General features: G+C 36.7%; 2 protein-coding genes across 2 annotated transcripts; one reads left to right on the top strand and one right to left on the bottom strand.

The window, feature by feature from the left end:
- Positions 1–438: 438 nt before the first annotated feature.
- On the bottom strand, positions 439–10,389 carry LOC137393159 (ras-related protein Ral-a-like). Its single transcript, XM_068079586.1, has 6 exons — positions 10,329–10,389; positions 9,496–9,577; positions 8,543–8,658; positions 6,541–6,749; positions 5,105–5,279; positions 439–1,119 (listed from the first exon to the last, which is right to left on the bottom strand). Exons 2-6 carry the CDS (start codon positions 9,545–9,547, stop codon positions 1,003–1,005), a joined length of 669 nt encoding a protein of 222 aa, XP_067935687.1. The 5' UTR covers positions 9,548–9,577; positions 10,329–10,389; the 3' UTR covers positions 439–1,002.
- A 377-nt stretch (positions 10,390–10,766) lies between these two features.
- Positions 10,767–14,064, top strand: LOC137395278 (ATP synthase subunit beta, mitochondrial-like). The gene is made up of 8 exons (XM_068082151.1): positions 10,767–10,912; positions 11,167–11,343; positions 11,440–11,614; positions 12,103–12,224; positions 12,327–12,511; positions 12,669–12,950; positions 13,202–13,414; positions 13,565–14,064. The coding sequence occupies exons 1-8, from the start codon at positions 10,795–10,797 to the stop codon at positions 13,862–13,864; spliced, it is 1,572 nt and encodes a 523-aa protein (XP_067938252.1). The 5' UTR covers positions 10,767–10,794; the 3' UTR covers positions 13,865–14,064.
- The last annotated feature ends 2,147 nt before the right edge of the window (positions 14,065–16,211 follow it).

The raw sequence follows: 16,211 nt of genomic DNA, 5'->3' as shown, positions 1-16,211 counted from the left end.
TATAATTGAGTTATGACTATTTGGTGAAAGTGGTAATGACAAACCATTTCAACATCGCCTCTGTAGAGAAACATAACAACACATTTCAGGACAGAAACATACTTTCGTGATGAAAAATCAATCACATGGGACAAGAGTTGAACACAGACCTGCAGTTAGTTTTACTGGTCGTACATAATAGTTAATGACACATGTATTATTATGACTTGCTTTGAACGCAGTTGCTGCATAGAGGCAAAATGAATTTACCAAAAATAGACTCATTCCCCATCAGCCACTGAAATGAATACTGGCATAACCTACGAGACAAACATGTGAACAGGAATAATTCATCAGAACTTTGCTGAAGAAGTCTTTGATTTTAGGATGGTAAATGTTGCAATCAGAAGAATCAACTATGTGTACTTTTGTCAAGCGGAATAAGATTGAATATTTTGTTGATATTACATGTATTGTAATGTTACAGCCATGTGAGAGAGAGGTTTCGGAGTACGGTATAAAAAGAGAAGTACAAGTCTATGGCCACGATATAATTGATGAAACCGAGGCTGGTAAAATAAATAAACAGTAGTCTTATAGCAAATAACTTTCAGAAAACATGCAAAATATTTGCCACACAATTACAAAACGAGAAAGTCCCAGTTCGCACCATTTATTTAAAACGCGTTATGATGTAAAACAATATATAAATGGTTAATGAATCATGCACGTAAATCTCTCACTTGCTCAACTATGTCAGCCAGTAAGCTAAATGGTTGTGCGCTGCCTCTGCAGTCAGCTTCCTTTCCCTCTCAGATAACTGAATATATAAAGAAACACGGTATTCTTCCAGTTAACAATCATTTCTGTTCAAAGTATCAGAGCACCGTGTTGTGACTCACAGACAAAGTGTGCTGTATATGGAAGAGGGCCGCAGGCAAAGGCCTCCAAAAGGCATCAAGAAGGCAGGAGTCCAGATTTTTGGTAAGAATATATAAAGAAAAGTGAGCAAATGTATCTCATCTACAAGATCACACATTTCTTCTTTTTTGTCCTCTTAATTGGCTTGCTCGTTTTGTCGTCCTTCTTGCCATTGGACGATTTCCTATTGCGAATCTCTCTAAGTAAGTCAAAGTACACCTACAACATGAGCAAACGTCATCCGCCTGTAGGTAGAAATCAACAAGCGAAGTGAAACAAGCAAATTCAATTATTGATGAATATGCAAAATTCAAGTGATTGGAAGAATGTTTTTATGACAGAGCGATACATAAACTTTTCCTAAGAAGCAATATTGCGGCTGAACACGATGCCCAAATGCATAATCTTGTTCCAGACTCATGTCTTGCCAACGTTAGCCGAGTAAAAAAAGGACAATTGATGCAAAAGACTATCTGAAACTATAAATACATGTAGTTTGTTTACTCTACACTTGAGCTTATAAAAATTTTAAAAACTGTCTATAAATGCTGGTATACGCTGTATAGCAGTATATCAGCAGCAAACCCACAATGCATCAGTGTTCATATCTGATAACATTGTTCACACTATCATAAACCCATCTGTGTTTACATCAGCGAATAGTCTGTGAGAGTGTTTCCATTACATAATGCAGTGACGAATATCATGAAGGAAAACATGAAGGAAAACCTAAATCAAGCAATCTGCGGCAGGCAATCACCATCATTAAAATGGTGCACATTCCAGACTGTAGCGGATTTATGCTACCATATCGAGAAAGTTTGACAGTTGCAATGTTTCCCAAGCTGTCTGTGTTGTCTCGGTGATGCCATCCATCTACGGTGCAGAGAGGACAACCCCTACATACTGCGATAGTACGTACCGGCCTTTAAATCTGATGTTCACCATCTTTCAAATGACCGGTTACGCTATAGCAATTCATAGCACACTGTGAAAAAAGCACTTTCTAAAACTGGAAAATGTCCGGTGTACGTGACAAAGCGCCAGAAATTCAGACAACCATGAATCGGTAAGGACTTGGCACTAACTAAATGGAGTGACAAAATCTTGACAACCAATCAATGAGCGACGCAAATACAGCCAACCTTTGACATAGTAAGTTAGTCCATTTTGATATTTGCCTGTAGGAACAAATATCAAATATTGTTCCAACACAGTATCATGTGTTGGAACAAATATTCTTATAAGAATGCATTGCGTTCTGTTTAATTCAAACCACAGATAAAAACCTAGATTAATAATTGAGCTGATTATATATAGCATTCAAACAATACATTATATAAAACAATGCAAAATGGCCGTTGTAATAACTAAATTTATAAGAAACTAAATTAATAAAATACCGGTAAATACCAATAACAAAAGGTTTTCCTTGTCCCTTTACCTTAACATTAAAGGCAGGCAAATTCAGACATAGCCTCAGTGATGCGGAAGATGGACAGGTGTGTAGGTAGTCTTAGAACACTTGAATTTTAAACTAACATAACTTATTTATGTACATCCATTTTTTGTTTTCACACTTAACATTCTTTAAATATTTGACTACGTTTGCTCATGTTTTATATTATTGGCAAAAAAACCACTAAATTCTTCCTTTTCCACACCAACTACCACTCGCACTGGTCTTCGTGGGATCCATGATTTAAAAACTGAAAAAGGCAATTGTGGCATGAAGCAATGTTTAATATTGGAACTAAACTAAGTGAAGTAAAACTGCATATGAATGTGCTGATTTACATAACTGCAATTTTCCGAGAGGCTCTAAACATTGTTTGTTGGAAACCATCTCCCATGTCGAGACAAGAGTTTGTTCAAATTGTATGTTACATATAAAAACCTACTACATTAAAGTGATCAAAAGTCAGAGTTTGACTAATAGGGAGCGTACTTGCATTCAGGGAATATAAATGCTTGAAAATCCTAAGGAAACATGCATAATTATTTACCAGCAAATCTGTTTATTGAAAGTTAGAGCCAAAAGTTCAATAGCTGTGAGAGATCATACTCAATTTATCAACCGTGAACAACCTAACCTACACACTTTTTATGTCATCAAACAAGTCATTCAGAATTAGAGAGTTCCTAGCTTAAGGCCAGTAACTCGGTATTTAGTCAGAGGTCAAATAAGTAACTTACTAAGTGCTCCAGTTAGCATATAATGTCTAAAGACACAGCATGCGACGTGTGATGTTGTACAAGTGCTCCAGTTAGCATATAATGTCTAAAGACACAGCATGCGGAGTGTGATGTTGTACAAGTGCTACTGTTAGCATATAATGTCTAAAGACACAGCATGCGGAGTGTGATGTTGTACAAGTGCTCCAGTTAGCATATAATGTCTAAAGACACAGCATGCGGAGTGTGATGTTGTACAAGTGCTCCAGTTAGCATATAATGTCTAAAGACACAGCATGCGACGTGATGTTGTACAAGTGCTCCAGTTAGCATATAATGTCTAAAGACACAGCATGCGACGTGTGATGTTGTACAAGTGCTCCAGTTAGCATATAATGTCTAAAGACACAGCATGCGACGTGTGATGTTGTACAAGTGCTCCAGTTAGCATATAATGTCTAAAGACACAGCATGCGACGTGTGATGTTGTACAAGTGCTCCAGTTAGCATATAATGTCTAAAGACACAGCATGCGACGTGTGATGTTGTACAAGTGCTCCAGTTAGCATATAATGTCTAAAGACACAGCATGCGACGTGTGATGTTGTACAAGTGCTCCAGTTAGCATATAATGTCTAAAGACACAGCATGCGACGTGTGATGTTGATGTTGTACAAGAAAAATTAGAACTTTAAAACTGGAGCGCAATTCTGCTATTTGCTTCGGAAGAGCTACCTCGTGCATACAACTGCTGAGATTTACAAAATTGAATTAGTCTCATAAGATAACTACACCAAAGCACCTGTTAGCCTCGTGATGGCTGAAAATATGTCTAGAAATCAAGCGATACACCAGTTGATTCTGGGTAATTGGTGTGACACAAGTCAGCGTAACAAACACATATAGTCTTAAATATGACACTGTCAGATGTACTAACATTTACTCTGATAATGCATAATCATATTGTAACTGCAGACATTCATTTAGATTCATTTTATTACAATATTTTATCACTAAAAGTTTCTGATTTTACTAATTATAGACGAGAAGATTTCATTCCATAATCTAGGAGAAGGTTGGGGAGCAGCAGTATTTCCAGCTTTGGCTCAAGGGGGCCATACATCATAATTAGCGAATCATTTAGTGTGGACAGCCTTTCTAAAGGCCAAACTATAAACTATTCAGCCCATGGTTAAGACTGCTACATTCATACAAGAGCAAGAAATACTATTATTAGAATGTAATAAAGGGGATGGGAGTTGTTAACTCTACCCGTGGACTGTATCTTATTCCTCCGAGTAAAACGTTCCACAGACCAGTCCCAAGTACTAACTACGATATTAAGCTGCATTCGATCCAGCTAATTAACAAAGTTTTGTGGCCAATCTCTGATCGATTTTATGGGAGTTATCAGCCCGATTTTCCTCATTCACACCAAAACGAGCTTGGACCGAGACTACACGATTTTGCCAATTTTTATTTGCAAGGTCAGATAATTTAAGCTGATATATCTTTTAGTGAGTTTTTAGCTTTACATTTTGTTGACTGTTTCCTACAAAGTTTTCCGCGAATGGTTTTAGCAAGTTCACCGATTATTTTATACTGCCCAGTTCATCACTAATAATGGATAATTATAAGGACTATCTTTTGCTAACAGCATCTGCTTCAATCAATATAAAAACGGCATAATAATTGAAGCAGATGTTTCAACTATAATACCATGTGCTTAGACATGCCATAACAATTGAAAACATGCCATGTTTCAATTGTAAAACCTAAAAAATATCTCTCATACATATGAGTCACTAAACAATCTAATTGAAACTATAACCATATAATTATCTTTTAATTAATAATAATTAATTAATTTAAAAGTTGATTATTAAAGATAATTAATAATTAAAAATGAATTATTAATTAATAATAGTTAAATGCAAGCATTAATTCCGTTCGTTCTCACGCACTCAATTCAATTATCAATAATTCTTATACAACAAAAGTAATACAACTCCATTTGTAAACCACCCACCCTGTCTACATTCTCTCTAGTCTTGGCAGACGTTTCAACATATGGCACACCCCAAGAACTGGCCAGCATCTGAGCATCCTCCTGCGACACCTGTCGCTTCTCCGTCAGGTCACACTTGTTACCAATTAATATGAATGGGATGTCTTCATCATTTTTTACCCGCAAGATCTGCTCCCTGCAGCAAAACATCATCTCAAATAAAAAGAGAATTTTAATGCCAAAAGAATACTCTCCTGGACATCTAACAAAAAACCTAAATAGAAACAACATACTTCGCTTGAAGGAGCTAAACTAACAGTATATAGCCTCTGTATACGAAGTCAGTAAACTCCTCATGACAAACACTCCTCATGACAAACACTCCTCATGACAAACACTCCTCATGACAAACACTCCTCATGACAAACACTCCTCATGACAAACATGCCTCATGACAAACACTCCTCATGACAAACACTCCTCATGACAACTACACAGAACTATACCATTGAGACGAACCTAATGCAGACACCAATATTAATCATACACACCTAATGATTAAAGCAATACACACATTACGAATGTTACTATATACAAATCATATGTAATATTATACACACCCCATGAGTACTATTATACACACCACATGTGTACTATTATACATACCTCATGAATAATATTATTCACACTTCATGAGTACTATTACACACACCTAATGATTAATAGTATACACACCTCATGGGTATTATTGTACACACCCTACGAGTACTATTGAACATACATTATGAGCACTATTATACACACTTATTGTGTAATATTATATACACCTCATGAGTTTTATTGTACACATCTAATGTGTAGTATATTACACACCTAAAGAGTAATATTACACATAGCTCATGAGTAGTATTAAACACACCTCATCAATTGTCTCTCCTCCCTTACTCATTTCACCAAATATAGATTATAAGAAAGCCCTCGTCTTTTACATCTAAGGACACAAGCAGACAGTCCAAACCATACAGTATAACCAGTCCACTCAAAACATTCTTCAAGCTAGATAATACCTGCAACTAAACCTAAAACATTTTATCTATGATTTCCATAATCTAGCGAAGGAATGGCTTAGTCCCAGCAATGGTTACGCTGTATAATGTGTTGGTGTTTGTTTCTAACGCTTTTGTATCATTCGTGCCACAGTGACTAATTCTTTTAGCAACAAAATTTTTTTGTGTGTTGGAAAATCATCAGAAATGATAAGTTGTGATAAGATTGTCTCGACTAATATAGATAGATGAGGAACTGGAAAACAGACCATTGCTCAATACACAACTAGCACTGACATTAAAACATGCAATTTGATGTAAAACATTGCAGATGACACGCTTGTTCTATGTTATTACTAACATATGAACACAATGCCATTGCTAAACATCAGGCTCCTGAAACTTTATTACCTGAATTCGGTTGTCGACTGCAGACTCTCTGATTCAGTAATAGAAAAAACACAAAGGAATCCCTCGCCGCTCCGGAAATAATTGTCCCGAATGGCAACGTAGTCCTCCTGACCGGCCGTGTCGAGGATGTCTATCTGTTCCTCGGCTCCATCTAGCACCACCTTCTTTCGATAGGAGTCAGCCTTTGTCGGCTCATAGTCCTCCACAAACTGTCAACGATTTGTTGTACATGTATGTTATACTAGTTATATGTGTATACACACTCACGCAGTGATGAGGAAGTCTGGACAGGCTGCCTGGTCACGTGACAGCTGCTGCACTTGACTAAGGAAGTAAAGGGTGACTAGCTGCAACCATAGCAATGAGCTTCAGTTTCCTTATAACGCCCAGTCAATTGATTGCCCATGACTAAGGAAACACTAGTATTCTAAAATGCAATCTATAAGATGCTTTGTGAAGTTAGACCAAAACGAGAATTGTATTGGTTTAGTAGCCAACACTAAGAAAACTAGAATTGTATGCTGATTGGCTGCTGCGGGAGAATGAGCGGATAGGCGGAAAGCATGACTCATACCAGCATATCGGAGGCAGGGTTAGTCAAGCCTTTGCAATCTCTTATGTGATATGATCAATGATTTTGTGTAACCGTAGGTCGGATTGGTTCAGTTCCTTGATGGACTTCATCAACTTTTGACTTTATAGTAATCTTTCCAATTAAGTAATTGTCATGCCTCATCAGACCACAAGCTTATCTTTTCTACCCACAGAGCTGTATAGTCATCATACTACTTAGTACAGCGTTCAAGTCAGCTTATGGCCATATGTTGGGAAGCTTGCAGCCTAATAAATGGAAAGCTAAAGATCGTGTTAACGATAATATGGAGCTATATAAAAGGAACCACCTAAAAGTGTATATCTAGTTAAGGCTTTCTTTAAAATCTTCCACTGAGATATGAATATTGCGTGCTAGACTTGCACAAAATATGGATGGTCTGACAAAAAAGTGTTGAAAAAATACTCCACAAATACTCGGCACATCACTAATCCATTCCAAAAAAAATCAACACATTTTTCATGGAAAACAATGGAACACAGAAACATAACCTTGCCAACAAAAGATTTGTTGAGATTATCTGACTTTGGAAACTTTCAGATATCAGCGTGCAAACGCATAACACACCAATTATCTTCAGTTTATTGCAGCTTTGTAAGCTTTCTCTTCTATAATTTTCCCAAATATGATAATTGGATGCACAAGCTGCCATTAGCACTTGTTAGTTTAGCACAAAGTTCTTTTAAAGTGATAAGCTTTCTTTTAAAATGAAAATGTATGAATTAATTATATAACTATTCTTAACAAATGTCCCATTTAAAGCAAATATACACAGTATATTGTATAATGTATACCAATGTATACATTATAAATTTTACGAAATTATGGTAAAAATCATTTGTTTTTTTACACCATTAATGACCTTGTTGAAAGACCACACAACTTATGATGTTCAAATTTTAATCCTTCCTGGTTTTAGAGCCGTAGCTTACTTACCAAAAAACCATTTTACCAAAAAACCCAAAAAACAACTTTATGTAAAACTGCCACAACTTTTGGCAAACCCATTCAAGAACCATGTGTTTTAAAATATATTTCGGAAACCGTTGTAGAATTCACGAAACCGTAGAATCGTTCAGAAAGTGTCAGTAATTGACCAGCTCTCACTTCACTGTAGTGCCAACAAACACTATGGTTCAAAGTAAACAGATAAGAGTAATGCTAAATTGCATAATCAGACCTCTCAACTTGACTTAGTCTTGCTTAATTCTAAAGCTATTCGCTCTTCTACAGACAAAGCTGACTATAATATATGGAGTTGTTGCATAATTAATAGCGACTCTAGTTGTACCAAAAATAAGACAACAAGAGATAATGAATTCGACAGAATGGCAACAGGCATTGAATATGCAACTCCAACCCATGAAGAATGAAAAAAAGAGAACATACCTCATCATACATAAACTGGAGAGTGAGAGCTGACTTCCCAACCCCGCCAGAACCAACCATTATCACCTTATGCACCTGTGCCTTGCCGGCTGCTTTTGCTGACGACATCTCGCCTGCTAATAAAGCCACATATAGCAATAATAAAAAGCACATAATAACAATGTAACACAAGACTAGGTTGAATTTTAAATTTATACTGAGGCAAACAAAACAAAAATTACTGTTTATAGCTTCTACTGGACAAGTTTTTGATTTATTTACATACTAATCTAATAATCTGGAAACTTTTGTTGAACAAGCTCAGTCTTTAAAAGAACTCGAACTCGAGTGTCTATTATAGTGCTATAACCAAATATTCCAAACAAGAACAAACATACTTAACTACTGACAAATACTACTTACTATGATTACCGGAGAATTATTATTACTATTGGATAAGCAATAATACTCGGGTTTTTCTTTAATAATTAAAGATTCACAACACGTTTATATACTGTAGTTGTTTTCATTAAGGCAGGCGCAGTTTTTCTATATCAAACCAACATGAAAGGTTTTATAGGCTATTCCATCATATTTGTTTAATTTTTGCAGTACGTGTACAAGCTTCTCGTGTTAAAAAATTGAATAAACACCAACATTTTAGCTGAACCAGTACACAAATTACAAGGTCCGATGTGAATAAGTGTAAATGAAACATGCGAACATTCCTTCACAGTCTTAGCACAAAGAAACCAACTTAATTTTCATTTGAAATCTAAAAAATCTTTCTTGAAAACTTAACAAAAAACATCTTTCATATAAACAAGTCCCTACACAGACTAGTTGAAACTATAACTATGAGACCTGGGACACATTACGACGCTTTTTAATTATAACGTCAAAAAACAAAAATTAACGCTTATCAATGAATTACGAGATTCTGAGTCTTACTAACAATAAAATCATTCGCTTACCTCCTTTTTGAAACTTTTTCATAATGCGTTTAAGTATTTTAGGTCTGTGCATAATGGCAAAAAACTTGAGCCAAAAACGTCTACATCTGTGGAACCAGTTAGATTTTCACATATATACAACTATTGCGGTACATCTCTTATATCCTCGCAATCCTTTTTATACTTGGGTATACTTGTTTCTAGCACCCTCAATTTTAATGAACACATAAATCGCATCATACGTAAGGCTAACGGCACTCTTTTTATGCTTATGCGGACCCTTAAGAAAACATCTCCTAATGTCAAAAGGACAGCATACTATAGTGTGTGTCGTCCACTGCTAGAGTACGCTTCGGAAATCTGGAGTCCACATTTTGATTATAGTATACAAGATTTAGAATCCATTAACCGAAAAGCTTTTAGGTGGGCCAACAATTTAAGAAAATTTGATAGTATATCATCAGAAATGGTGAAAATGGGATGGCAAACACTTGCAGAGAGAAGACGCATCAAGGACGAAAGCACACTGCAAAAAATTTTAAGCCAAGACCTAATGGTCGATTTTAATAGATTTGTAATTAAGAACTCATCCTATTTTACTCGAGGCTCCAATATCAGACACACAATCAATACAAGTGCAATGAAACACTCTTTTTTTAACCGTGCGATGAAATTTTAACATCTGATTCTCTTATAACTAGACCAAGCGATCTTATACTTTTATCCTTCAGACTTAGATAAATAAGTCTATGCTTATTTGTGATCTTATTTTTATGCCTAATGCACCATTTTATTTCTACAGGCCTAGCGGCCACTTGAGATATTTTACAGAGATAGATAGATAGATAGAGTCTCCTATTTCACACTTAGATTGAATTGGTTCAGAGCTTTATCAACAAACAACGCTTGTTCCCTATATGACACAGCACAGCAAAAAAACTCCCTATATAAACAAACACTATCTGTAGCAAACCAATACCAAGATAACGTAGAAATAACCATTTATTGATACTAAGACTCTATATATAGAATAATATGGTAGAGGAAACGATTGAGGTCATGGAATTGCGCTCGCTGAATGACGAACTTTGAAAGTTTACGATAAATGGTTTCGGGGCGTACAGCATGTTTGGCATACTAATTCAAGGTTACAAAACGGCACTAAACACATTTGCGAACGTAATCCTAGATCTAAATGAAGGCGTGGCCTAGTTTAACGGACCAATAGAATTTTGGCACTAACTTTGGCAATGAAATATTTTAGCGACAGAACTTATTTACGTTGTACGCGATCACGTGATCACTTCTCGCCGGCTCGCCATGATGAATAGCTTGAAAAGTTTTGCTTCTGTTGCTCTGCGATCGGTGAAACCGGTTTGCAATGCTACTAATACAGTTACACAGGGATGCCGAGCTTTGCCAATTGCGCAACAGAAAGGTACAGAATTGTTTGTTTCATCAATTTTTCTTGTAATTAAAAACGAATAATATTTACTTGATTTTGTGACAACCGCAATCGTTGATCGCCGGTTACAAATTACTTGGTGTTGAAAATTTTAAAGACTTGCTGCTGGTTGCAAAAAAATGTTATTGTAAGAGTTTTAATAATTATGATATTCAAGTGTGCTAAATATTATCACAGGTTCTTGCAACCGCAGATCAACCCATGTTCTGCTACTTTGGTTCTTTTAGCTGGTTATGCTGCTGACGCAAAGGCAGCTGCTTCGTCTGCAAACAAAGGGCAAGTGGTCGCTGTAATTGGTGCTGTTGTCGATGTACAGTTTGATGAAGGTTTGCCTTTGATTCTCAATGCCCTTGAAGTGGAAGGTAGAGACACAAAACTAATATTGGAAGTTGCACAGCATTTAGGTAAGCTTGGGGTTACGAATTAATTTGAATTTTTTTGATATTTTTATATTGAGACCTAATATTACTGAGCTCATGTTTTATTTTTGCTGTTGACAGGAGAAAACACAGTAAGGACAATTGCTATGGATGGTACAGAAGGTCTGGTAAGAGGCCAGCCTGTTGTGGACACAGGTTATCCCATCAGGATCCCTGTAGGACAGGAAACTCTTGGTAGAATCATCAACGTCATTGGTGAACCCATTGATGAGAGAGGTCCAATCAAGACCGACAAGTATGCACTTTTTACACCTAAAGCATAGTTGGAACATTATTTTTCAAGATTTTCCATCAACTAAACTTACATACATACTAAAACATACATTCTTATGAAATAGGATCTTTACAAAAAAACTCGCAAAATACGGATACTACAACTGCAAGTTGTATATGTATTAGCAGTTGTTCTTATTTAAATGTTGCTCTGCAAGAAAGTTTCCAGGTGATAACTAAAGGATTTTGGCAATATGAATAATCGTGTGCAAATTTTAACTTACAAGCAAGGTTTTAGGTTATGGTGATTCCCTCAAAAACTCCTTTAAACTTCTAAAAATTATTATTGACATTATTTCTGTAGCCTACCATTATATTATTTAAATACTCGGTGTCATGTTATAAAATAAATTATTGTTTTGCAGCCCTCAGTTACTTAACTTGTCGTCTTCTGTAACTCGTTAACATGTTTGTTTACCTTTCTTTTTACATGCAATGGCTTATTTATAGGTTTCTTCCTATTCACCAAGAAGCTCCAGAGTTTGTTGATATGAGTGTAGAGGCAGAGATTCTGGTGACAGGTATCAAGGTGGTGGACTTGCTGGCGCCATATGCTAAAGGAGGAAAGATTGGTTAGTTGTTCTCATTTGTCACTAATCTCACCAAAACGTAACCAGATAATCCCACTTTTTTTTTCACATTTGTACGCCAAAGTTGGATGTCCTATTTTGTAGGTCTATTTGGTGGTGCCGGAGTGGGTAAAACTGTACTTATCATGGAGCTTATCAACAATGTAGCCAAAGCCCATGGAGGTTTCTCCGTGTTTGCTGGTGTTGGTGAGCGAACTCGAGAGGGTAATGATTTGTACGAAGAGATGAAGGAGTCGAAGGTCATCGATATTGATGGTTCTGGCTCCAAGGTTTGTCATTTCTAAAAATTATCTTGTTTTAGAGTTGCATAAACAGTTTGGATGTTTATTCAACTCGCTAACTGACTGGCATGTGCCGAATGTTTTAGTAGCTGGTAAGATGAGTTAGATGACATATATTTAATAACAACCAGCTCTGCTCTTGCAGGTAGCGCTTGTATATGGACAGATGAATGAGCCTCCAGGCGCCCGTGCTAGAGTTGCCCTCACTGGTCTCACAGTTGCAGAATATTTCCGAGATGGCGAGGGACAGGATGTGCTCCTCTTTATTGACAACATTTTTAGATTCACACAAGCTGGTTCTGAGGTATCAGCTCTGCTCGGTCGTATTCCATCAGCTGTAGGTTACCAGCCAACCCTCGCAACTGACATGGGTACCATGCAGGAGAGGATTACTACCACAAAAACTGGCTCAATCACATCCGTGCAGGTAGGTTGTGCTTCAAAATCTGCATGACGAATATCTAAGGACAGGAGTGGCAATATGAGTTTCCTGTCTCGTTTCAAATGTTTGCCGCAGTAAAAGAGCTTGAAGAGTCAGTTGTTTCTTTGAGAGTTGTAGTTGGCACTTAGGGATTTCTTTTTGTTTGTAGTTTTCTATACATTATTGTTGGTTACAACCTGCATACGGTTGCAGGCCTAAGCTTTGAGGTATATTCTTGTCTTATTGTGTTCTGTTAGGCTATCTATGTGCCAGCCGATGATTTGACAGATCCTGCCCCAGCCACCACATTTGCCCATTTGGACGCCACCACTGTCTTGTCTAGAGGTATTTCAGAACTCGGTATCTACCCAGCTGTGGATCCTCTTGACTCCACCTCTCGTATTCTGGACCCCAGTGTGGTCGGTCAAGAGCACTATGACACTGCCAGATCTGTTCAGAAAATTCTGCAGGTGTGTACAAGGAACCCTTTCTGCAAGATGTGTTAAATTGTATAGCATTGATGGCGTGTAACATAGACAATTGATTAGCCTTATGAATTGATGTTTGAGCATTTTCTTTACTTTTTTTAACAAACTCGATCATTTCGGTTTGTTTCTTAGGATTACAAATCACTCCAAGACATCATCGCCATTTTGGGTATGGATGAATTGAGTGAGGATGACAAGCTAACAGTCGCAAGAGCCCGTAAGATTAGCAGGTTCTTGTCTCAGCCATTCCAAGTAGCTGAGGTGTTCACTGGTCATGAAGGAAAGTTCGTTCCTCTTGAAGAGACCATCCGTGGCTTCAAGGCTGTGCTCAGTGGCGAATTGGACCACCTGCCAGAGGTTGCATTTTACATGACTGGCAATCTAGATGATGTAATTAAGGCTGCTGAAAAGTTGGCCGCTGCCGAGAAGTAAAGCTTTGACACATTTATGCAGTGTTTATTACGGTATTGTGAAGAGGTTTGTGTCATCAGCTAGGATATATCATTATGTCCTCTCGTTCGGATTGTGTCTTGTTGCTTCCGTGGGAGTTTTTTTAATTTATGTGATTCATGAGCTTAACATTACATAGTTTATATACATAGCTCTGAATAAAACACACGGTTTGCTGTTAAGTATTAATTCTTTGTTACCAACGGACTAAACTGCAGTGCTCTAATTTTTAATAAGCAACAAAAAGCATTTGTGTAAGTCTCACTCAAATGATTAATTTGGTATTAAATCTTCACTACAGTAAAATCCATATCTGGCAGAAGCCAGTGTGAGAGGTTATGATATAAGATTGTAATGTACATGTTCATGATATTGAGCTTCTTAGTAGCCTGACATTCTGACACCTGTGCTGATGATTGATCCCCTCATTTCAGGATAATTGTGGGGAATGACAGAAGTGAGTGTAAATAATATCAAAAAATGAACATTCATTGATAACTTCTCACGGCACACCAGATGATCTCTCACAGCACACTAGACTGAGTGGGGGTTAGGATAAGATTATTTAATACAAATTATATTAGCAATTTGGATAAAATTTTGAATTAGTGATTGAATGAGCACATTTTTGAAACAAAAATCGTTTAGTTGCTTAGCTTTTATGATTTGATATAACAGCATAACTTCCTAAGAGTAGGCCTATATCATCTAGGCAGTGCATCCAAGGATTAGCATTCACTTGGCTAAACCTAGATAAAACTAGTGGAATGGATGTTCCATATGTTAGTAATAATCTATTATGAATATTCTGTTGAGTAACTTTTGTTCTCTAAGATGTGCAGATAAATGATGGCGATCTCACCACATGTTCAATCAAAGTTTGAAGGTATATGGGTAAAAGTTTTTATTGAGTCAATACTACAACAGTAACACTACAGTATTTGTACAAGTCGTGAGAGTTGTCTGGACTCATCTGTGGACCGATGCATCATTACATAATGCCTTTTATACAGATCCCATCAACCATTATCTTTCTAGCTACCAATGCTTCTTTGAATGGAAAGAGATTTCTCTACAAATTGAAGTTTGAAATTACTTGAAATAATTCACCCTTCTATTATAACAGATACTGAATTGTAATCAAGTATGGAAAGTCAATAATTACAACACCTCAAAGTAGATGGTAATATGTAGGACATCATTGGTTGTCATTATACCTCTTCTGATTAGCTCACCCGCCATCTGCTCACAGGTGATTTCTCCATTCTACAGAAGATGGTACGACAAGTCATCGTCACGTAGTTGCAAGTCATGCAGTAGCGTTGGATTGAAAAAGTTTGTTTTAAAATTTGATAGCGCATATACAAGTTTCTTTAAACTTAATTCGGTTTACAAAACATCATTTTTACTTGAAAAGCCAAAAGTAGATGGCCTAGTGATCAATTTAAATAAACCCTGCTCCCAAAAGCTGACTACTACAATAAATTGTCAGATAAGAAACATTTTTAGACTTTTCCTTACCAACAATGACTGAAGTCTGTTTGTCCAGTTAACTTCATGCGACTCCCGCACATTGACAATGATATCTATTAAATTTGCGAATTGCCGCAGTTCTTCTGCACATTTCTGGTCATACTTGCTGAGCTTGTCAACCGGCATTACAGCTCCTTCAACAGTTGAAACTAATAAGTCATAAACCCTCAGTAGTCAGTTACCCATATAAAATGAATGCAAGAGACAGAATACAACTATCTTACCTGATGAGATTCTCACGACGAATAAAATCTCTTCTCTAACTAAAATTTGTAAGTTAAAATTAGAAATTTCGATAGACCATTTATAGCTATGATTGCAATTACCTGCTCCCATAATATGTGTATTACATCTAAAGCTGTCAGCTTATCATGGCTTGCATGAATGAGATAAACATTGAAAATGTCCCATATAGCTGGCTATGTCGGTTTTTACTAGCAAGCCAAATGGTTTTTCAAGCAGTCGCTAAACGCCTAAAGTTTATTCTATAAATTTTAATATCCATCTACTTACATACCCCATAACATCTAGCGTAGTTCTATCAAGAAACAGAGGTCTACAATAGCTTCATGTATAAAGTTTTACCTACTGCAATTTTATTTTGAAGCAAATCTGCACAGGCCAATAGCAGTATATCACATTTTAACAATTGCAGCTACGCTTGAAAAGCATGGTGACTACTATTGAAAGTTGCCTGGGCAATCTGGCAGCAAGCATTAGAACAGATTTACCTTAAGCTATTGTTTTCCATGTCTGTTAGCTGTTGGTGTCATGGGAATTAGCTCTTATTGCTTGT

Source organism: Watersipora subatra, chromosome 4, assembly GCF_963576615.1.
Source record: "Watersipora subatra chromosome 4, tzWatSuba1.1, whole genome shotgun sequence".
NCBI lineage: Eukaryota > Metazoa > Bryozoa > Gymnolaemata > Cheilostomatida > Watersiporidae > Watersipora > Watersipora subatra.
Note: the sequence above shows the minus strand (reverse complement) of the source record. Positions and strands in the feature narration are given on the sequence as shown.

Bases quoted from the DNA above. Each gene is read 5' to 3' on its own strand.
- LOC137393159 (XM_068079586.1), bottom strand. From the start codon at position 9,547: ATGCACAGACCTAAAATACTTAAACGCATTATGAAAAAGTTTCAAAAA. The intron at 5,280-6,540 runs GTAATAAAGTTT...GTTTTGCTGCAG, and splicing joins CAGTCGACAACCGAATTCAG to GGAGCAGATCTTGCGGGTAA. The intron at 1,120-5,104 runs GTGGGTGGTTTA...CTCATGTTGTAG, and splicing joins CTAGAGAGAATGTAGACAGG to GTGTACTTTGACTTACTTAG.
- LOC137395278 (XM_068082151.1), top strand. From the start codon at position 10,795: ATGATGAATAGCTTGAAAAGTTTTGCTTCTGTTGCTCTGCGATCGGTG. The intron at 11,344-11,439 runs GTAAGCTTGGGG...TGCTGTTGACAG, and splicing joins GGAAGTTGCACAGCATTTAG to GAGAAAACACAGTAAGGACA. The intron at 12,225-12,326 runs GTTAGTTGTTCT...CCTATTTTGTAG, and splicing joins TGCTAAAGGAGGAAAGATTG to GTCTATTTGGTGGTGCCGGA.